Here is a 24,422-nt window from a genome sequence, read left to right on the forward strand (position 1 = left end):
GATTTACTATTTTTCCCTTTAAATTTATGGTTGTTTTCAATAAAATGTCGACTTGATTTTTCTGACAATGAAAGGAATTAAATGTGTATTTGTTCATATATTTATGGAATATATTGTATGTTGTATTTGATTTTATTTAGAAATAAAAACCTAAATTTTATTTTTTAGTGGTCGGTTTTAATATGTTTACATATTTGATATATATTTGTGATATATTATATCACGTACCCGTATCGCGCCTTGGTAACCACTTCACTAATTAATTTACGTCAGTATTTCAATTTTATGCCTTATTTTTCATTTGTATCGCCGAGAATAAGTTATAATAATATTTGAACCAGCTTGCCTAATGGCAATGATAAGATGTTTGAATTGATTATTGAAATAATTATGTATAATAATAAATATTATTAAAAATAATAATTTTCGATATTAGATATCGCATTATATAAATCTATATGCATTTTAAAATTAATAATATAATTTAAGGAGACTTATTTTGTGAATATTAACGTGTTATTCATAATTTGGAAGGTGTTTACTTATTAAAATGTACGAATCATATTTATATTGTAAAGGAAATTCTGAACTTTTTAAGCTGAAAAACATTCGACTCAAGCATGGACTTAAATAAATAGATTATTTAGTATATATCATAGCAAAGATCTTTTAGTATAGTTACGTAGGTGGCGCGCTCTCTAGATATAAAAGTTCAATAGGGAAACCCCCTTTTCTCTCTCTTCAGTCGATCATGCGCGACACAATAAACAAATTTAAGCCTTTCTTGGACTTCGGTTTCCAAATTACTTCTGGGTATCATTATCGTTAGCTAATAACAATTATTAATAGTAATAAAACTTAACAATCATGTCAAGGGCAAACAGTGAAGCTAGTGCTTCAGAAGAAACGGATTCGTTCGGTGGGTATCCTAGGCCTAGATTCGAAGAGACGACGAGGAGGTGCAGCTCTTCGCCTCGAAAATTCAAGATGAATTCTACCCCACTAGTTGTGTCGAAACCGAAGTTACATAACAGCCTAGTTGAGATGTGTGTTCTTGTAGGTGTTGACGAGGACACTGGTTTGAAAATAAAGGATTTTTCACAGGTAGAATGAATTGACTAGGTTAACGACATATTCATATTTAAATTTTAAAAACATCGAAATCGAATTCATGTCTAGTCTAGGCCTATGACTAATGTAGGTCATATTATGTGTCTAACTCCCATTTTTAATGGCAAACTCATATAAATTCAAATTTGAACCTAAAGGCCTACAATACAATCTAGCTAAGTACTCTAAATGATGTCTTAACAAGTTCAGGTATATTAGCAGTGAAGGCACATCATAAAATGTATTCATATTCATTTTTATAGGATCCAGCAATGGACCCATTTGAGTCACTAGATGAAGTTGGTCCAGTAGACACACAAGTCCTTGCAGTAATAACACCACAGAGTGCGTACTATCCACAGTCAAAGGATATCCAAATAGATCCACGTTACCCTGTGACCACAAGTGGCTCGATAACCCCAACAAAATCACCAAAAAAGCTACGAAGAACAAGCTCTAGACATCATATCTTGAGAATGATTTCAAGTAACGGTCAAGCTATTCCACAATCCATCAACCATGAGATGGTCAATTCGCTTCCTCCACTTTGTTTTCCAGGTGAAGAATAATTTATTTAAATATACAGTACCACATGTATATAATAAACATGTAGTCATTAGAAGAAATTTTGCCTGATGAAAATTAATTAATTTGAAACGATAAAGATGAGGAAATCTGTGAGAATGAGAAAACCCCAACCAAGATTCAAACTATGTATACCTTAGTATAGTCCTATGAAATTTGTACAAAATGAATGGGTGGGATTATACTCGGATTACATTAACTATTTTTAACCAATGTTTTATATTCTAAAGGTGGGAATATACCTGAGCATGGAATTATATTTGATCATATAATACAAAAGACTTAGCAATATTAACATTTAATACTATCAATAAATGAATGATTTCAGATGAGGCATATGTGATATCACAATCAAAACATCGTATTCAAGAAACAATCCATACCCTTGTTCTGACAAGTATGACAGGGGTGAGGACGTACGCTACATGCTTGTCATTTCATGTGCCATACAGTATACAACAGGTAATATTCAATACACTATTATTAAAGTACAAAAAACAAAACAGGATTCAAACCTCAAAATTGGGTGACTGGCCTCCTAAAGGGTCTTTCACACCTGTTCCGGCACGCTTTGTCTGCCCATATATGGATATAATAATGTCATATCACTACCATATTTGTGCATATCACTACCATATTTGGGCACATCACACTTTTTTGTCAAACATAGTGTAGACAGAGCTTTAGTGAGTTCCTTAATACTATGGTACTGTAGTTATTTACATACTGAGTAATTTGAAAATAAATATAATGTTATTTCTCTTCAATCTTTCTCTTTTAGTGTATTAAAGATGTAAGGATGGTATGGTTTGTTTTTTCCATTAGAATTAAAGATGTATATTGTCCCCCAAAAACATGAAAAATGAAAATTAATAAATCAGACTTTGAATAGGCCATTTTTTAGTATTACCAAAGTTAGTTCTGTAGAAAAAAAACCTGGAAAAAATAATTTTTTCACTTATAAAATATAACAAAATAAACGGTTAAATTCTACCAAAAACACGCTGCTAGCAGCCAATTTTACTGGTTTTTTTTGCTTCAAATTATTTTTTAGGTAAATTATTTTTTTCGAACCAATTTTTTGTCAAAGTGAATAACTTTGATATATATTAAAATATATCTTTAAATAAAATAATTTAAGATAAATTGTTAATGACATGTATTTTATTAAATAAAGTATTTTTATTTTGTATAAAATAATGTTTCAGAGCAAATCAAGAGAACCAGGTTTTTATGACCTAAAACAAGGAACAGACATTTATGAGAAAAATGTGACGACTCGATGGGTTCCTAAATGCATCTGTCTCATAACTCAAGCACCATACTTTGGCGTAATGAAGAAAATTTTATCAAGGTATATATTTCTTAAATCAATCTGTATGATTAATTTATCTGCATTTCGTACAATCAACATCTGTTCCTGGTATAGTACTTCACAATCTTTGTTATTATCTTTGTGTCATTGTTTTATATTCTTTAATTGTTGAAAAGGGAAATTCAAAGCTCCTTCCAGATGTGTGTGGTGAATGTCTTTGTGAAAGATAAGAAAAATAGAGGTAGAACAATAAACACAGGCTGGGGTTACACATGGGGGTAATTAGAAGTGTGAATCTGTTTTTTTTTTTGTATGGTAGAAACTTAGCATTAATGTATTGTTAAATCTATTACACAATAATATGGATGAAATTTAGCCATGGAGGAATTCACACATTTGTGATTTCAAATCATTCAATTAAGCAATAGTATAAATCTATGTCTAAACTATCAAACTAGTTTGAAAAAAGTATGTGATAATTTCACTCTTCCTTGGATGTACTCAAATATGGTGGTGATATGACATCATCATGTCCATATATGGGCACATCACATTTTTTGTCACATAACGTTTGATAGTGTAGACAGAGCTTTCATTCTTTCAAATGACAATGATTTCTTTCACCCTGCAATAATTAAATATAAATTTCTTTTATAAAACAATTATGCTTTCAAAAATTGATAATTAAGAGGAAAAAAAAAAATAAAAGCATGAAAAAGAATCGCCAAGCCTGTGTGTGGGAGGGACTACTGTAGGGATTAATCTGACGACGACAACACCAGAGATTTAAAAAATAATAATAATACGTCATTGTTATATAGCATTTAATGCTCAAAGCCTACACATGGAGATGGTACACTTTCAAACTTTATGTGACGATAAAAAAATGTGATGTACCAGGGAAGAGTTAACTATTTCCTGGATGTACAGGTACCTATATATGGACAAGATAATGTCACTTTACTCCATGATCATATCACTACCATATTTAAGCATATCACTACCATATTTGGGCAAATGACACTTTTTAAAAAAAACTAGTTTAATAGTGTAGACAGAGCTAAGCGCATCATTATTATAACATCAATATATTATCATGTTCAATGCTGCAGAAACAATTAAAGGTTGTTTAGTACCATCACATTTTCAAAGAGAAACATAAATAAACCACAACTTCCTGTTTGTTATTGTGATCCCTCCATGATAATAATAAACTTACTTTCCCTACTGGTAAATACTAGTATGTCAATTGCATTGATTGATTGATTGGCATTTTTCACAGCAGAACACATTAGGGAAAATTTATTTGTCTTAATTTCTGTCTACATTATCAAATGTGACAAAAAATGTGATGTGCCCATATATGGACACAATGGTGTCATCAAACTAGTTTGATAGTGTAGACAGCTTACAAAATGTGTCAACAATTCTGTCTTGTTGAATAAAATACATGATAAAAAGATTTCAGTCACTCAGAGAGTTGATAATTATGTGTACAAAAAAAAAGCACACTCAGAATTGTGCTGCATCTGAAATCAAACCATATTTCTTGTACTTATATAAATGATAAAAAAAGAAATTAAAAAGTTAGCCCCTAGTGAGATTTGAACTCACGACCCCTGGTTTACAAGACCAGTGCTCTAACCCCTGAGCTATAGAGGCATTTGTTGTGGGATATCCTCTGTAATTAGTTTTGATACTGAAAGGTGCCGACACCTGTTGTCTGATGTTCAATTGTGATGTCATCGTTATTGATTATGTCATAAAATTGATTTTTGTTAATTTACGGTAGTCATCATGAACTTATAACTGATGGTTGGTGGTTAACATGTACAAAAGAGAGAAAAAAAAACATGCTTGCTTATAAATTCCAGGGTCCTGGGTCCAAATCCTCTCTACTATATTTTATTACTCGACCTTTCCTTAGGTCATATTATTAACATACTTGATAAACTACTTTAGATTAGAATATTATAAGTTATTATATATTAAATTATTATAAATTATATTTTGTATAAGGAAATCGATCCATGTATTGATTCTTAAAATATGTATATTTATTACTTTTTAAGTTTTTTTTAAGTAACATTGTAATTATGATAATTTAATATTTGTTCTTTTGTATCATAGCCTTCTTCCGGATTTGCAGCAATCAGAGCAACTTCTATTAAAATCCTTAAAAAATATGTTGTATTACGTGGCCATGGTTCCTATGCCGCCGCCAGGAAACCTATCTGTGGTAAGCGTATTTTAACTCTTTGATTCTTTCGAAAGGGAGTGAATAAAGTTGTAACAGGGGTCGATTGCTAACACATGATATTGCTAACATATGATATTAATAGTTAGTATCAAAAGTAATTAATAATTTAATTTTAGCTGTCAAATAAAGGGGAGCGCGCCCCTAGAGATACCCCCTGGATCAATCCCTGTTTGACCTGTTCCTTAAACTGTTGAAATCAAAGAAAAAGACACAAAGTGTTGCTAATATGTCTGAAACCTATTACAATTTTAGAGGCACCTACAAGTACATTTTTTAAAAAAACATGAAAAATGAAGAATAATAAAAACAGACCATTTTGCAGTTTTAAGAAAGTTATTCACTTTAGAAAAACCAAAAACAAACTAGATTTGAACTCGTCACTACGGACGAGTTAGGTTATCCGCAGCGCAATGACCACGTGCACGTCATACGTTAAAATATTGCGCGCAGAAAAACGATTAAGTCATTGAAACAATTTCAGTGTGCTCTCTATTTTTCGTCACGTCTGAGTATATACGGTATACACTACATACTGTATACGTACTACATACAGTGCAGAATAGGTGAAAATAAGTGACCAAAGTTATTGACGCTTTTGAACATGATGACGTCATTAAAATTTTGAAAATGGTGAATCGTGCGAAAGGTAATTGATAGACCTAGACAACATAAAAAAATGGGGGGAAATGGAATACAAATAAGTGGAGATGCGCTATATTAAATGTGACGAGCTACGAGGAAAGAGACAAAAATCCTATATTTTATATTCGAGTGGTCATACGATGACGTCAGAATGTCCGGTTAGCCATATTGATGCATTATTTGATATCTGCAACTCATCTACTACCAGAATATGTAATTATAAAAAAGTTCACCACGTAGTTTAGAATCTATGACTGTTTAAAAAAAGACATAATTTTGACAAATTTTTGAACTTTTTCATCAAAAATGCGCGTAAATTGTTTAATTCTACGTGCTCGTATGACGTGATTTTAAGTCGAAATTGTTTGAAAGCTGGTAAATTTTCTAAAAAAGACAGGAAAAACAAAAATCAATCAAAAAAATGATGTTTTTGCCCTACGTGCGCACGTGCGCGTAAAAAAATTGCGCACGCGTGGGAATTTTTGAAATGCTCAAAATGACATGAAACGCGTAGAAAGTTGATTAGATATTAATTTTTCGCATTTTGAAATTTTAAATACGCGTGCGCGCGTAACTTTTTATGAAACATGCCATTTTTAATCCATAGAAACTTTGCGCATTATATGACTTAAATGTTCACCAAGTTTCAATACAAAACGATTTTTAGTTTTTATTCTATGATCAATCATTGAAATTCACAAAATTGCGCGTAACTTACGCTGCGCGACTCGAAATTTGAAAAAAAAAGTTTCTTGCACATCTACAGCTACAGGGCAATCTTTTGACAAAGTTATACAATCATATGTTGGCCAGAATTAGAGATACGCTGCGCACAAAAAATGGGGGAGAAGGATGTAAGGAAAGAAATAAATACTAGATTTGAACTCGTCACTACGGACGAGTTAGGTTATCCGCAACGCAAAAGCCAGAATATTGCGCGCAGAAAAACGATTATGCCATTGAAAAAATGTTAGTGCGCTCTCTATTTTGTGTCACCTCTAAGTATATACGGTATAACACTATGTACTGTATACGTACTACATACAGTGCAGAATAGGTGAAAAGAAGTGACCAAAGTTATTGACGCTTTTGAACATGATGACGTCATCACAATTTTAAAAATGGTGAATCATGCGAAAGATAATTGATTGACCTAGACAATATAAAAAAATTGAGTGAAATGGAATACGGATAAGTAGAGATGCGCTCTATTAAATGTGACGAGCTATGACGAAAGAGACAAAAATCCTATATTTCATATTCGAGTGGCCAAACGATGACGTCACAATGTCCGGTTAGACATATCGATGCATGATTCGATATCTACAACTCATTATCTTCCAGAAGGTGTAATTTAAAAAAAGTTCTCCTCGTAGTTTACAATCTATGACTGTTTTAAAAAAGGCATAATTTTGACGAATTTTTGAAGTTTTTAATCAAAAACACGCGCAAATTATCCAATTCTACGTGCTCGTGTGACGTGATTTTAAGTCGAAATTGATTGAAAATTTATAAATTTACTAGAAAAAGCTGAAAAAACAAAAATCAAGCAAAAAAAAGATGTTTTTGCGCTACGTGCGCACGCGCGCGTACAAAATTTGCGCACGCGTGGGAATTTTTGAAATGCTCAAAATGACATGAAACGCATAGAAAATTGATTAGAAATTGATTTTTCGCATTTTGAAATTTTAAACGCGCGTGCGCGCGTAACTTTCTTTGAAATATTCCATTTTTCATCCATAGAAAGTTTGCGCTTGATATGACTTAAATGTTCACCAAGTGTCATTCCAAATTGACTTTTGGTTTTTAGTCTATGTTAAATACGCGAAATTCATAAAATCGCGCGTAACTTACGCTGCGCGACTCTAAAGTAAAAAAACGAGCTGTCCTGCACTTCTACAGATAGAGGTAAATCTTCTGACAAAGTTATACGATGTAATGTTGATCAGAATTTGAGATACACGTGACACAAAATTTTGGGAAAGAAAGAAGAATAACATAGAAAAAAAAAAAAAAAAAAAAAAAGATCCTGACAATAACAAGAGGTTATCCGCCAAGTGCGGATAACCAATAATTATTTCACTCATAAAAATAAAAACAAAATTTTAACCAAAAAACCATTGTCTGACAGATAATTTAAGTATTTTTTGCTTTAAATTACATTTTTTCAGATAAATCATTTTTTGATGAATTATGTGACATTAAAATGGCATAATCAACAAGAAATTGGAAAAAAAAATATCATTAATTAGACCAGGGAGTTGTAATTAATTACAACTAATTAGACACAGTAATTAATATGCATACAATTGATTAGTAATGATTGTCAGACATTTGGATGTTAATGCCAGTGGTAACAGATGCCAACTATTGAATTTATAGTAATATTACTATTTACATTTCTATTATTAAACTGTTGTCAGCCAATGCCTCTATAGCTCAGGGGTTAGAGCACTGGTCTTGTAAACCAGGGGTCGTGAGTTCAAATCTCACTAGGGGCTAATATTTTGTCATTCATTTGTATTTTATTTTATATTAATTAGTATGTGTATATATTTATATATTATCAGTTATTTATGATAAAAATTTTTTTTTTTTACCAGGAATTTTCAATCAACGATGTATCGATAGTTGTAGCGCCACCGGATGACACAGATAAGCCTGTGGTGGACATAGCGCTTCACATTCCGTTTCTGAGCTTTAGCGTAATGGACACTCTCAGGATTGTGACATTCATCCTCATGCAGCAGCCAATCATCTTCATAGCATCTAATTATGCCTTGTTAACTCATGTAATGGAGGTATGTCTAGCTATATTTAGAATGTATAAAAAAAATAATAGGCTTATTATTTGCCTTTAGGCAATTATATTAAAGAGAATTGAAGCATTAGGAAACTGTATCACACAGAAGCGGTAGTGTTTGAATCATCTTCATTGTTTTTTTATTTTATTGTCATTAATGGGTTGTCTTTGGTTAGCCTATTTCCTGTTAAGAGTCTAGATAAGTTTATCATTATCAGATTATAATCAAACAAACACTCAAAGTGCTCTGATCTATGCGAAAGAGATTTATATGAAATAGCGCTATATAAATGTCGAAGCTTATAGCAAAAAATTGGAATTGAAAACTCAGACTGGCCATGCGCAAACCCAAAAGCACGTCTGGGAGAGTAGACTCTATGAGATGTACTGTAGGCAGACAGTAGTCTGTAAGACCTCTATGAGATGTACTGTAGGCAGACAGTAGTCTGTAAGACCTCTATGAGATGTACTGTAGGCAGACAGTAGTCTGTAAGACCTCTATGAGATGTACTGTAGGCAGACAGTAGTCTGTAAGACCTCTATGAGATGTACTGTAGGCAGACAGTAGTCTGTAAGACCTCTATGAGATGTACTGTAGGCAGACAGTAGTCTGTAAGACCTCTATGAGATGTACTGTAGGCAGACAGTAGTCTGTAAGACCTGTTCAATAAACAGTGTTTTTGTTTTAGCTGTCATTTTTTGTAAGAAATGTTTCTTGTTTTATCTTTGACTTACATTTGTACATTTGTTGTTTTTGTTTTTATTTTACAGTGTTTTATGGTGTTCATCTTGCCATTTAAGTGGCCGTTTACCTATGTGCTTATTGTTTTTATTTTACAGTGTTTTATGGTGTTCATCTTGCCATTTAAGTGGCCTTTTACCTACGTGCCCATTGTTTCTACCATGTTGCTAGACCTTCTTGAAGCTCCTGGTGTATTCCTCATGGGATGCCACTCTGAACATTCCAAGTCTGTCAAAGAGGTACAGTAAACCACACTCCTTGTGAAATTATTGATTGGACATGGGTGAACATTCATATCTGAAAAGAGAAGAAGTTTTAAACTCTGTCTACACTATCCAACTTTATGTGACCAAAAAATGTGATGTGCCCATATACAAAGAAATTGATGTCATATCTGGGAGATGTACTCCCTGGTCATATCACTACCATATTTGGGCACATCAAACTTTTTTTGTCAAACTAATTTGATAGTGTAGACAGAGCTTTTAGACCTGCCAATGTTGTCTGATGTGTGTTCTCTGGCAATATATTGATATTGCATAGCATTGAGAGTAAATAGGTACTGGTCCCTTTCTAAGGATGATAAATGGAGCTGTAGTTTGGGGTTAATGTGCTTGCCTTCCAATCCCAAAGTCCAGGGTTCAATCCTGACCTAGTGTCAGGTTTGTAACTCACCTACTCACACTTTCAACTACACTCACTAAGCCTCAAATGCTTAAGTTTATAACCACAATAAATTATTAATATCCATTCTGTAATTGGCAAGTTACGCGATGTTGGATGCGTATGAAATAAACAAATAAATAAATAAATATGCACTTATTTTTCTATCAACAGATTAAAGGCATGGTTGTTGTTGACATTGATCAAGGCTCCATTGAAGCTTGTCAAAGTGTTAAGATACCAACAATCCCAAAACAAGCTGTATCGGTATTCATGGAGAAGTAAGAATGAATGACTTACATATAAACCAATAAATATGTATGAAATACAAAAATTAAATAAATAAAAACCAAAATAATTCAACAATTATTTATTTAAATGCCCTACAAATAATACAGAGCATAAAAATGAGGACCAATCTAGAAGTGAACTTGTCTCAGTTCGCCCTTTAACATGGTTACAATACTTAGTGAAGTCCACAACTTTGGAAACATAAGATAAGATAACTTTTAATAGGGGTGCCTACCAATAAATTAGAGTGATTATTTCAGCACTGCCATCACTTTACCATGTATTACTATTCCTCAGTTTCAGCAGTGTGCGTCGTTATATGGTAGATTTGTTGATGGTTGGACGACCTGACCCGACCAGCCTTGAGTCTGCCAACTGCTTCACAGACAAGATGCATAGAAAATTTCAACTGGAAATACAAAATCATTTCTTGGAATTCATGGCCAATCTTTTCAGGTAAAATATGTTGATTAATTTCTATCAAACAATATTTAGTTAAGTATTATTATTATTTAATTATTTATTCTTATACTGGGTAGCCTCTTTAGTCTAAGACTGTTCTCCCAGAGGACCCAGTGTATGTGGGGGAATATCCTGCAACTACAGTAGCAACCCACTGGGCTGAACTGTGCATGTGTGGATGAAATGTTGCAATAACTTCAAAACTATACAAGATGTTCATTTTATAATGTATCTTTTTAAAGAGATATTCAAGATTTCATCAGTCCTGAAATTCAGTGTGTCAAAAAAGAGGATTTTGTGATGTCAAGACCAGAGGATGAAAGATATTTCTACAAAAAGGTAAACATTTAAGTATTTATGCTAAATATTCTACAGCTATTAATAATAAAACACTCGAGATGTTTTTACTTCATATTTCTCTACATGGACGGTGATTTCTGTACTTTACAAGTTCTTTCCTTTATCTGGAGATTTCTGTACTTCATATTGTATGGTCTTCCAAGGTTTCTTTGTCTGAAAGGTGTTTACTTTGAAGGTTCTTAATTTGAAGGTGTCCCTCATTGGGAAGGTCTTCAGTTGAAGAAATCATGTATTTTCATATATATATTTTAAAATTTTTTAGATTATGGAACAACAAATGTTCAAGACATTTCTTGACGATCGTCTTGACAAAAAGCAGGATTACTATACCAGATTGGAAAGAAGGACAAGACCGCAAAGCTCGACAAACATTGGTTTATTTTCCGATTTTCCTAGGTAAGATCTTTGATGTATTTTGCTGTGCTTTAAGAGTGCTATATACATGGTCATGGTATGTCTCTTCCTAAAAGGTGTTTAACTATCTTTGAAGGTTTCATCTCTAAAGTTTAAGAAGGAGAAAGAACCATATATGCTTAAAACATTTCCAAAAGGCTTGTTCTTTGCATAAACATAATTTATGACTAAACTTATAATAATATGGTTTACTGCAATATATTTGTATTCTTAAGCTCTGTCTACACTATCAAACTAGTTTGACAAAAAAAGTGTGATGTGCCCATATATGGTAGTGATATGCTTAAATATGGTAGTGATATGACATCATGTTCATATATGGGCACATCACATTTTTTTGTCACAAAATTTGATAGTGTAGACAGAGCTTTAATTAGCAGAAATATTTGTTAAAAAAAGGCAAAATACATCATGTATCAATTCTATAATACATTCATCGAATTATGTATAAAAGCTTACATTAAAAAGCATTTAAAAATACATCATTGCTTCTTTGTACTCCTTTGAAGCGGGGGTCGCAGATGGAGAGTGCCACATGCAAACACCTTGCTACCTGTGTGCCATGTTGCTGGTAAAGATGGGTAAATTTCACTTGCTTCATGTCATATATTTACATTATATCAATTAACATATTTATTTTACAACCTATGTAAAATTATCAAGGCCGTAGCAAGAGGTTAAAAACAGACAAGGCAAAGATGCTTTAAATACAATAATTACTATAAAATACGACGATCTGTATGCCTCGTCTGCCTCATGCTGGCTACGGCCCTGATTATGAAATTAAAACCCACAAGTTGTTAACCTGATGGAATATATAAATAAAAGTATAACTGGAATGGACACTCTATTGCACTATACTAATACAAAACATTCATTAGTTATTCTATAACACACCTACTGTTCTAATTCTATATAATTAATGAACTGCTTCTACCTTGAATCAAATGTCGAATGCTAGGCCACTAATGCCACTCATCGATTGAGGTGTAATGAAAGCTTACATTTTCATTGCTTCTTTGTACTCCTTTGAAGCGGGGGTCATAGGTGGAGAGTGCCACATGTAAACACCTTGCTACCTGTGTGCCACGTCACTGGTAAAGATGGGTAAATTTCACATGCTTCAAATAATTTTTATCTTGTATTCACATCATTATCAAAACATATTTATTTATTATAAATTTTAGGTAAGTATGAAATTAAAATCCATGAATTCCCTAAAAACTCATCTCAATGTTTTAATTTGTAAATTTAAATTAAATTTTAACAGATTTTTGGGGAGTTTAATACATTTTTTTGTGTATACACATTTATATATGTTTATTTAGTTGTCAGCAATGCTCCCTATAGTGTTGGCAGGTTTGTTTTTCACTTACGTATATGTTTTACACATGAGGCCTAACCTTTTACACTTCACACAAATACTGTATAGTATACAAATACTAATGTTATGCATTGAATTGGGGAGAATATTTCATAAGTTGACTGTAAGATTGACTGTAAAATCATACAGTCAGACGGTCAATGAATAAAAATATTCTACCGATTTAATAAATACAAAACATTCATTATTTGTTTTAACACGCCTCACTGTACCGAACTAAAACCAGGAAAGAGTGAATTTCACTCTTTCCTGGTGTAAACTGTTTATTTATTCACATATATACTGCACAGAATCATGCATGAACACATCACATATTATGTTATAATTACATATTTAACAATAATTACAACCATTTGACTTGAGGGTCTTAAAAGGGAACATACAGGCATAAAATCTTTAACTTTCACTTAAACATGTATTGAGTCCCCCTAATAAATTATTCTTTAAAAATGTGTTGTTAAATATGCCAGTTTAATGTCGCATGAAAGTTATCCACTTTGAAAAAAAATTGGATCAAAAAAAAAAATTTCTGCCAGCCAGTTTTTTGGTTGAATTTAACCATTTATTTTGTTACTTCATTCTATACGTGTCAATCAATCAATCAGCCATCTTCATCATGACATTGTTTTTTTAGAGGGTCTTAAGCTCTGTCCACACTATCAAACTAGTTTGACAAAAAAGTGTGATGTGCCCAAATATGGTAGTGATATGACATCATCATGTCCATATATGGGCACATCACATTTTTTTTTCACATAAAGTTTGATAGTGTAGACAGAGCTTTTGAGTTAAACACAACAATTAAAATTAGTGGTTCAGCTCAAAACTTCCCTCGTGGATTATGCACGAAACTGATGCTGGGGTAGAACGCCTCAACTACTTCAGTAAAGCTTGGTTCCCACTAGAACGCAACGCAAGGACGTAAGCCGCAATGTAAGCGAATTTACCAATCCAAGCAATGGATTATGCGAACCGTTCCTTGTGATTGGTCAATTCGTTTTCATTGCGGCTTACGTCCTTGCATTGCGTTCTAGTGGGAACCAAGCTTTATGATTACACTACAATGTAACTGGACGTTAAATAATGAAAAAATTATTTTTTTATAGATACCACCCATCGACACGTGTCCAGTCAGCCATGGCAATGAGACGTAAATCTTCAGCATCTACCGATAACATAAAGCAGCAATTTACCCCTCACACGCACCTGACCTTGCCGTCATTTGATTTGTCACTAGACGAGGCTTCAGTTACAGGTACAGTACACCTATCTCAGGTTGTATTTTACATTATTTTTTTAATTTCAATTTCTTTTATTTAAAAGAAAATTCGCATTGCATGCTACAGTATATGTACATTGTAGATAATTGTTTAGAATATTCAATTTTTAATTAATATTATCTCATCTCAAATTCCTTTAGGATCAAAGCAATTGACAGCACAAGTTTTCTTTGATAAATGTGTCACAGAACTAACAGAAGTTTTGTCAGTAAGCATATTAATGAATTAATATTCTAGTTAATAACTATATTAGTTAGACCCACCTATATTGAACAAAATTATGTATGACTAACAGGGATATAATATATTTACTGAAATACAGAACAGTGTTACTTATGATAACATAGCAGCTGGGCTTCTGAACTTCATTGACTCTTTAGAAGTCCCAGACATTTTTGTCAAACAAATAAATGAAACCTATGTTAAAATAGAATTTTTTTAGACTTCATCTTATAGAAGATAAAGCATGCCACCCACTGGCAGATCCAGAATTTTGAAATACTGTAGGGGGGGGGGGGGGGCTAAAAATGGTGAAATGAAGGGCTGAGCTTAATTTGCAAATTTAGGGAGGGGGTTGTTCCCCTGCCAGCCCACTACATTACCTTCCACCATATATCACCTAATATTTGGTTCACTTTTCTTGCAGAATGTGCGTAACACAAGTATAAAAGCATCATACCTGTATCTGCGTGGAATGTTTCATATTGCTAACTCACACTTTATCACTGGTCTTGAGGATCTATGCAACTTGAACACAGTTGACCTATCCATCATGCCTATTAAGTATGAGAACTTATTCATTTAAACGTGTAAATTACCTTGTCTTGAATTTTATACCCAGGAAACCGCATATCATGTATGTATTTATATGACGATGAATAAAGAATCTTGAATCTTGAATCTAAAGACGCTCCTATTTAGTGTAAGGCTAGGACCCAATGGCCTTAATACCAGTATAGGTATGATAGTCATTCATTTTAAAGTGTACATACGCTCCTATATAGTGAAGGGATAGGACCCAAAATGGTTATATTCAAAACATCAAAATGGAGACAGGAGCATGCTAATGGAAAGACACTAACACTAATCCTGACACTAAAGCTCTGTCTACACTATCAAACTTTATGTGACAAAAAAAATGTGATGTGCCCATACTGTATATAGTAATGATGATATCATGTCACTACCATATTTGGGCATATCACTACCATATCTGGGCACTTCAAATTTTTTTGTCAAACTAGTTTGATAGTTTGGACAGAGCTTAACACTTATCCACTAGCCATGAGTATGTACCTGTATTTTCATTGCCCCTTGATAGATAATTACTTTTCTTTAACATTTAAAAGTTTCATGGCAAAAGTGATAGCGGATTTGCCACAATCAGACGTGGAAGTTGTCAAGAGAAATCCATTCTATCGAAGCAAAGAATTTCTCAGTAAGGTTGAACAGAAGAATTGCATGAGACAGCAAAGACTACATTACAAAGAGTTTGACATGGACAACCTACCAGAGAAACTTGGTACAATATCTTATCTTAAACTCTGTCTGCACCATCAAACTAGTTTGACATGAAAGTGTGATGTGCCCAAATATGGTAGTGATATGCTTAAATATATGGTAGGGCTATGACATCATTGTGTCCATATATGGGCACATCACATTTTTTTGCTACATAAAGTTTGATAGTGTTTACTTTATGTATTTAAATGTAAATTCCACCTTGTGAATTGTATTGGAAATAGTACTGTATTTTAGCATGTACTGTACCTCACCATGTACTGTACCTCACCATGTACTGTACCTCACCATGTACTGTACCTCACCATGTACTGTACCTCACCATGTACTGTACCTCACCATGTACTGTACCTCACCATGTACTGTACCTCAATGAAGGGCATGTAAATTGCTGAGGAGGAACAAGGAGACAACCTTATTACCATAATTATGTCTTTCTTTTAAGATTTGGAGGATTTTATTAAACGGATTCAGATTATGGAGATTGCTATGGATAAAGACGTGATTGAAAGGTTGTTTAAAGCTCTCACAGTTGGAAATGATGGTAAGCACCCCAACCCCTCCCTCACCTGTTATTTAAACTGTGCTTGACTACTGTATAGAGTAATATTCCGTGGCTGCAGTAAAGTTGGGCTACACTGCTGGTTACCACGACCCACCTTAAAGCTCTGTCTACACTATCAAACTAGTTTGACAAAAAAAGTGTGATGTGCCCAAATATGGTAGCAATATGCCTTAAAAATGGTAGTGATATGACATTGTCATGTTCATATATGGGCACATCACATTTGTCACATAAAGTTTGATAGTGTAGACAGAGCTATGTTAAAACAAAAGTATCTGCACTGTTGTGAAAATCATTTGTTTTCTGTCATTCTATCTTCTGCAGAGTTGCTGTCAGACACATTTTCAAGTTTTGTTGATAGCTGGAAAGATAATGGCACTGAAACAGACGCCATCTACCCGCATCTGCAAGCTCACTTAAAGGAAGGAGAAGAGTATCCAATAAAGGTATCTGGATGGATATCATCAGGAGATGGGTCTGGACGATTGGTACTAACTCAAAAGAGGTAATTAAATTCCTCATATAATTTTTGTTAAATTATTAATCTGTTCTATTGATACTGTGAAATTATATATTATAACCGGATAAACGTTGGTTTCATTTACCTATAAGATAGTTGAACATGGACACAGTCAACTGATAACATTTCTAAGTAGTTGTGACTATCATATAAATACGTTTAAGATTTAACGTCTCGGAAGATTCGACACAATTTAGAAGTTGTTTCAAAATAATGTAGAATTAAAGAAAGAAAACAAATATCCACAATATTTCCATCAATTTACAGTCAAGACCTCCCTGTATAATTTAGTAAACATATTCTTGATTTTAGGTTAGTGTTCTTAGGGGATGGAAACCAGAAATTTCATGATGTCATAAATTTAACAGATATTAAACGTATGGAGAAAATTGAACATTTTACCTCTCTCAAGTCACTATATGTTGCTGCTCTTCGGATACATAGCAACAAAGGTAAGGATACATAGCAACAAAGGTAGGGATACATAGCAACAAAGGTTATACATAGCAACAAAGGTAGAGATACATAGCAACAAAGGTAGAGATACATAGCAACAAAGGTAGGGATACATAGCAACAAAGGTAGGGATACATAGCAACAAAAGGTAGGGATACATAGCAACAAAGGTAGTGTTACATAGCAACAAAGGTAGGGATACATAGCAACAAAGCAGGGACACATAGCAACAAATGTAGCGTTACATAGCAACAAAGGTAGGGATACATAGCAACAAAGCAGGGACACATAGCAACAAATGTAGCATTACATAGCAACAAAGGTAGAGATACATAGCAACAAAGGTAGTGTTACATAGCAACAAAGCAGGGACACATAGCAACAAATGTAGCGTTACATAGCAACAAAGGTAGAGATACATAGCAACAAAGGTAGTGTTACATAGCAACAAAGGTGGGGATACATAGCAACAAAGATAGTGTTACATAGCAACAAAGGTGGGGATACATAGCAACAGAGGTAGGGATACATAGCAACAAAGATAGTGCAACAAAGTTAGGAATATTTGAATATATTTGCCAGCTGTAATTTAATTGATGTTTCTGTGTGATTTATTAAATGTTTTTACTTTTGCATTCTGATAATTCTTGAAGAGGGAGACAAACCATATACTGTAAACTTAAAATCTGAACGTAATAGCTGGCAATTGTTGATAACTGAGATGTGGAATGGAAGGATTGTGTCACATGCACAAAAAGATGATCAGGTAAATGAATAAAGGAACTAGTTGGGAGACAGAGAGAGTATGATGTGAGGAACTACCATGCTATGTCTGAATTGCTCGAAGCCTGTCATGTCAACACCAGCACATAATTTAGATTTAACACTGAAACCAAAAACTATTACTGTATCATCATTATTTTTAGGTAATAACGGAAGCAGCACTGAATGTGATGCTGCTGGACGCTGTCATCCGGAGTTCAGAGTCAGAGAATGCTTCGCATGCAAGACATGTAGAGAGTGCTGCTGGGGTTAGTATAGTACATTTCATTTCAAGTAACATTTATTTCTTCTTTCAAATGTAATGTTAACATTTGACAAAAAAGTATTAAAATAAATAATTAATAAACTTTTCATTTAAAAAAGCAAATCAAATTTTAAAAATATGCTAAAAAGATGAGGCTAGAAGTTATACATCAATTGGATTACTCTAATTGACACTTGTGGCGGGCAAGCCAGATATAATATATCTACAAACAATTGTGAGTAATGAAAACACAGACCACAAAAAATAAGGGTTGTGCTTTTTTATGGACCTTGGTATTTAAAGCCTGTTTCTTACATTAAAATGTTATTTTCTCCAGCACCTGTCCCAATTTACACATAGTACTACTAAGAAAAAAAAGTCACCAAATGCATTGAAACATAGAATAAACCCATCCTTTTCGGAGCCTATGAAAAGCACCGTCGAAGCTATGATCTACATTCCTGGAAGTGAGTTGCTATTTCTGTCTTTTAAACTCTGTCTATACACTATCAAACTTTATGTGACAACAAAAATGTAATGTGCCCATATATGGACATGATGATGTCATATCACTACCATGTTTGGGCACATCACATTTTTTTTGTCAAAATAGTTTGATAGTGTAGACAGAGCTTTTGTACTGTACATTCAGGTGCAAAACAATGACTTATCTCTATAATGATATAAATCACACTATCTTTTTGTTTTTGAAGCCAGTAGCGATGGCAGTACATCTGATGATAGTGACAGCTGTAAGCTATGGTGTGGTATGGCTTCTGGTAAAGTCAAAATATTTGACGGGAGAACCTGGATGCAGGAGGCAGAATTCTGTGATGCCAAGGACCGAGTGGTAATTATACAATTTGTCAATCAATAAGCAAATATGGTAGTGATATGGCCAAATATGGTAGTGATATGGCCAAATATGGTAGTGATATGGCCAAATATGGTAGTGATATGGCCAAATATGGTAGTAATATGGCCAAATATGGTAGTGATATGGCCAAATATGGTAGTGATATGGCTAAATATGGTAGTGATATGGCCAAATATGGTAGTGATATGGCCAAATATGGTAGTGATATGGCCAAATATGGTAGTGATATGACCAAATATGGTAGTGGCCACATCACTTTTTTTTTGTTACATAAAGTTTGATAGTGTAGACAGAGCATTAAACTGATATAAAAGTGTTCTTGTTCTTTTACAGTGTTGTTTAATGTCAGTTGGTACTGGTAGTGTTTGGGCTGGTTCATTTGATACCAACATTTACATTATTGATGTTGATACATACACAGCCAATAAGAAAATTTGCGATCACAGTGATTTTGTTTCTGATATGACTGTCACAGCCAATAAAACGTAAGAAAAAAATCTCAGAATAATTAAGACATAACCAGGACACTTATCCTCATGTGTGGTCAATCTTGATTTCGGAAAGGCAATACCAGATTTGAACAATCTAGGTAAAGCTACCTAAAGCAAAGAAATGTATCTTACAACATGCTCCCTCTTTGTGGAAATATACTTCACTCAGTTTCCGAGTGCTTTCATTTGTAGAGTTGCCTACACATGTAGTTTGGATGGTGAGATTATGATATGGAATACAATAACGTTAGAAAAGGTACAGGACTCCATCAAACTGCCTGAATGCAGGAGCTTAACATCAATCAAATGGAAAGATGGCAAACTATGGTGCTGTAAGTACAGTATAATAATAATAATAATACGTTTTTTGTGGGTTTTTTTTAAATTCAATTTTCTGTCATATACAATACAAAGAAGACAAAACAAATATAAAGGGCAAGGAAAGACCAAACAGGTGCTAAACACCTATGCTAGTTGGTCAACTCAGAACAATTCACAGAAATAAACCAAAAAAATTACATTCTACAATTAAAGCATCTACATGAAAGCGACCAACTATACACACATTTTGAATATCAAAATTATTTTAAAAATAAATATTAAACGTTGATCTTATATCATGGCTCTTAATGCACAAAGCGCGTTACATTGTAGTTTATACTGGTAATTTGCTTTATAAAGCTCTCTAATGCTAACAATTTGACAACATTCACCTCAGATTATATTGAGTGTGTAAAATGGGTGAGTAAGGCAGAGGCGCCGATTTATTGTAGCTACAGAGTCCGTAATAACGGCATGTGTTCGCTCCTAGTTTTGATGGTGGAGCAAGTCTTTTCTCTCGGATAAGGACTATAAACCATAGGTCCAACGTACACAGAATAAAACTTGGTTCCCACTAGAACACAACGCAAGGACGTAAGCCGCAACACAAGCGAATTGGCCAATCACAAGGAATGGTTCACGTAATCTATCGCTTGGATTGGCGTTGCGGTTTACGTCCCTGCATTGCGTTCTAGTGGGAACCAAGCTTTAAGAACCTTTAGTTCATCATTTGAGACAAGGAGGGGTTTACTCCCGTAACCTGGTACACAGTCCCAGAGGGATTACCACCTATCTGACAGGCCATGTTATTTGTCAACTTAAAATATATGGCACAGTGATGTACCCACAAGAAATAAAGTTGTCCAGGTTTTACAAGAAAAGGGAACAATCTGTTCAAACCACTGGGTTGTCAAAGGCCTCAGCCCATTATTCTCTCTGGACACATCATTAACCTGGTTGTTATTATTATCATTATTGTACCATTGTCTATATACCTCTTTTTAATAAATTAAATAATAAATAAGGCCTCTGTGAAAAAGTGGTCAGGTTGAAGCCGTACCAACCTTACTGATGGCTACGGCCCTGTGGCAGATACTCTTGTGACATGTCATATGCGTTTACTACATGTTCCACTTATTGTACTTAAATACAGGCACAAAAGAAGCTATCCGTGTCATTGACCCATCAACTGGTGATGAACTCAAGAGGGCAGTATATATGGATGAGAAAAAATTTCCTGTACAATTTGATTGTTTTCTTACATACGAGGACAAGGTTTGTTGTCAAAGCGTTATAGCTATTTCTGCTTTGTCTACACTATCAAACTAGTTTGACAAAATAAAGTGTTATGTGCCCAAATATGGACATGATGTCATATCACCGCCATATTTGGGCATATTACTATCATATTTGGGCACTTTTCACACTTTGTTTGGTGAACTAGTTTAATAGTGTAGACAGAGCTTTAGACTCTTAGACAACCTTTTCCTACACTTGAATGAAAGTAATATATCTTAAGCGTGGTTCCCACTAGCGACGCAACGCAAGGACGTAGCGCAAGTGAATTGACCAATCACAAGCGATGGCTTATTCGCTTGTGATTGCTAACTGTCTATAACTTCGCTTGTCATTGGTTAAAACGCTTGCATTGCGTTTACGTCCTTGCGTTACGTTCTAGTGTGAACCACGCTTTAATGTTTATGTATATACTATTGTATATTATATTATATTGTTAAATCAGTTTGTTTATAATGTTATTCCATTCTTTATTTTGCTAGTTGTGGGTAGGTTGTACTGGGTCAAACAACGGTAAACTTTTAATCTTTAATGAAGAGACCTTAGAAGTTATGGACACACTACGCGTTAGTTGCCGTGGTATCAGTAAACTGGTTGCTGTGGAAAATAGGGTAAGTCAGTTTTGAAAACATAATAAACTGTCTGTATATTTTGGTTATTATATTTAAAGCATCTTTGCCTCGTCAGTTTTTAACCTCTCGCTACGGCCTTGCACAATGATACTGTAATTGGGCCCTGAAACTGAATATATTACCTCCACAAAATGATACTGTAATTGGGCCCTGAAAAACTGAATATATTAACTCCACAAAATGATACTGTAATTGGGCCCTGAAACTGTATATTAACTGAAAAAAAATGATACTGTAATTTGACCCTGAAACTGAATATATTAACTCCAAAAAAATGATACTGTAATTGGACCCTGAAACTGAGTATATTAACTCCAAAAATGATACTGTAAATGGGCCCTGAAACTGTATGGTTAACATGACTGAATCTCCTGGTTGAAATACAGTACTGTCACAACACTACCTGTATACTACCCGGATTTTCTTGTGGCCAAAACACCTCTACCCAAACGTTTTCTATCCTGTAATTTTAGTAATGCATGTGTTCTTTCTCGACATTAGATTTGGGCTGGCAGCAAACAAGGTAAAATTCATTTATTTAATACCAAGACATGTCGCAGAGAAGAGAAAGTTCTAGAGGCCCATGAGGACGCTATTCGCTCCATGTGCATGGCAGCCAATCAGTATATTTTAACAGGTTCGGGAAGTAAGGATGGAAAAGTTGCAATGTGGAAGGCCGATTTTGATAATACATAAGAAAAAAAACCAACACAATAACATGCCTAGAAGTAAAAAAAACCAACACATGCCTAGAAGTAAAAAAAAACAACACAGGTCTAAAAGTAGCCCTAGCCAAAAGGATGTTTTGTCACGTAAAACAGGAAAACTTCACTTTTGGCAAAAACATATTACAAAAATTATTAATTCTTTAAAAAAAAGACTAAAGAAAATAAATTTAACCAAAGACACATTGACTTCTAGATAAGACTTCTACTACTGGTTTTTATCAGGTAATGTAAATCATTGTTTTCCAAATTATTTGAATTGAAAACATACTTTATATTATGTACTTTATAAATCAATGTAATACAGTCTCATCCTTTGGGACACCCATATTGAGGGGACTTCTCAATTGAGGGGAAACTGCTATTGAGGGGACATCCCTATTGAGGGGAAACTGCTATTGAGGGGACATCCCTATTGAGGGGACATCCCTATTGAGGGGACACCCCTATTGAGGGGACACCCCTATTGAGGGGACACCCCTATTGAGGGGACATCCCTATTGAGGGGACATCCCTATTGAGGGGACACTTTACCATGAACTGAATGATATTTAAACACTACGGCCAACTTTTATTCAGGACACCTACTATTTTTATAGAAAATAAGTGTGAATATATTTGACAAGTATTTAAAGTTGGATACAAATTATAAACTTTATATCTGATGACCAAATTGTGAGAAAATAGTTTGTAATATAGTAAAGTAAAATATATAATAAAAATTAAGTACTAGAAGAATACCATAATTAATAGATTATGGTATGAGAACTTAGCAATAATATTTTTTTATAATCATTACTATTATTTTTAATAATTAAATATATTAAAAAATGTATAAACATTTTATGCAATATCTGCAATAGTGGAGTACTAAAATATAGTTCTGTTAATAATGAAGCGCATTCTTCCATAAATAGTTTTCTATTTACCGTACTTACCGTAATAATAATATTAATAAGTTTTCAATTTGCGCTAGGCATCATCATTAGCAGTCTTCCATAAATAGTTTTATATTTTACAGTACTTACCATAATAATAAGCTTTCAATTTGCGATAACCTTAATATAAGGCATTATCATTTTGTAATGCGTAATTTCTTGGAGCTAGAATTGGTTAAAACTAGACCAAGGAAGCACATCCTAAAGTCTGTGCATCCTTACAATATTTCTAGGTTGTCGCAATTGGAAACTCTCCATTAATTGACCAAGTTATTTAAGAGAGAAGATTATAAACTATTAACTGTACCCACTAGTGGAGTACTAAAATGTTCGATGTCTGTTATATTAATAATGAAGTGCTAGTAACATGTTTACCACGAGGAGAATTCACTTTTTTACAAGCATGTCCACAAGTGCATCTATGTTTTTAGAATAAGAGTGTTGAATAGTGAAAATGATCTTGTTATGTGTACTCTGAACTATCTGTTACGATCTTCAAATCTCTTCACTAAAGGGAGAAAACCTTAAGCGTGTTTTCCTGTCGAAGTTATCGTTAACAATAATCAACAAACCTTCTACGTAAGCATTGAAATGTTAACGATTTACAGGAAAAGGTACTCGCTATCGTTATCATTTCAACTTGATCGTTTTCAAACGATCGTCGTTAAACTGTTAATGATCAACGAAGATAGCGTTGAATAACGTCGACAGGAAAACAGGTTTTATTTTAGTGTGATTTTCC

General features: G+C 33.7%; 2 protein-coding genes and 2 non-coding genes across 5 annotated transcripts in view; 2 read left to right on the forward strand and 2 right to left on the reverse strand.

Annotated features, from left to right (window-relative positions):
- Positions 1-772: 772 nt before the first annotated feature.
- On the forward strand, positions 773-24,386 carry LOC140059841 (DENN domain-containing protein 3-like). 2 transcript variants are annotated; one of them, XM_072105824.1, is made up of 28 exons: positions 773-1,104; positions 1,374-1,668; positions 2,024-2,157; positions 2,904-3,049; positions 5,141-5,249; positions 8,516-8,713; positions 9,556-9,696; positions 10,295-10,401; positions 10,709-10,867; positions 11,116-11,212; positions 11,496-11,629; positions 12,157-12,228; positions 14,138-14,286; positions 14,452-14,519; positions 14,958-15,094; positions 15,661-15,833; positions 16,278-16,376; positions 16,722-16,902; positions 17,230-17,369; positions 18,027-18,139; positions 18,300-18,404; positions 18,738-18,867; positions 19,114-19,250; positions 19,611-19,762; positions 19,961-20,100; positions 21,243-21,364; positions 21,868-21,996; positions 22,519-24,386. In XM_072105824.1, exons 1-28 carry the CDS (start codon positions 868-870, stop codon positions 22,711-22,713), a joined length of 3,999 nt encoding a protein of 1,332 aa, XP_071961925.1. In that variant the 5' UTR covers positions 773-867; the 3' UTR covers positions 22,714-24,386. The 2 variants fall into 2 exon arrangements, with proteins under 2 accessions (XP_071961925.1, XP_071962010.1); XM_072105909.1 differs by lacking the exon at positions 12,157-12,228.
- Positions 4,600-4,672, reverse strand: Trnat-ugu (transfer RNA threonine (anticodon UGU)). The gene has a single exon. It is a non-coding gene; the product is annotated as a tRNA-Thr (tRNA).
- Trnat-ugu (transfer RNA threonine (anticodon UGU)) lies at positions 8,341-8,413 on the forward strand. The gene has a single exon. It is a non-coding gene; the product is annotated as a tRNA-Thr (tRNA).
- The window catches only part of LOC140039445 (RBPJ-interacting and tubulin-associated protein 1-like), a 31,027-nt gene continuing 18,225 nt past the window's right edge, over positions 11,621-24,422 (reverse strand). The window contains exon 4 of the transcript XR_011842519.1: positions 11,621-11,732. The gene's annotated coding sequence lies outside the window, so the exon portion shown is untranslated. The remainder of the gene's footprint in view (positions 11,733-24,422) is intronic.

Source organism: Antedon mediterranea, chromosome 1 (genome assembly GCF_964355755.1).
Source record: "Antedon mediterranea chromosome 1, ecAntMedi1.1, whole genome shotgun sequence".
NCBI lineage: Eukaryota > Metazoa > Echinodermata > Crinoidea > Comatulida > Antedonidae > Antedon > Antedon mediterranea.

What these genes read in the sequence shown, in the direction of transcription:
- LOC140059841 (XM_072105824.1), top strand. Translation starts at nt 868, where the DNA reads ATGTCAAGGGCAAACAGTGAAGCTAGTGCTTCAGAAGAAACGGATTCG. An exon ending in CATGTTGCTGGTAAAGATGG is followed by an intron (nt 12,229 to 14,137) that starts GTAAATTTCACT and finishes ATTTTTTTATAG; the next exon opens with ATACCACCCATCGACACGTG. An exon ending in TCGGATACATAGCAACAAAG is followed by an intron (nt 17,370 to 18,026) that starts GTAAGGATACAT and finishes TAATTCTTGAAG; the next exon opens with AGGGAGACAAACCATATACT.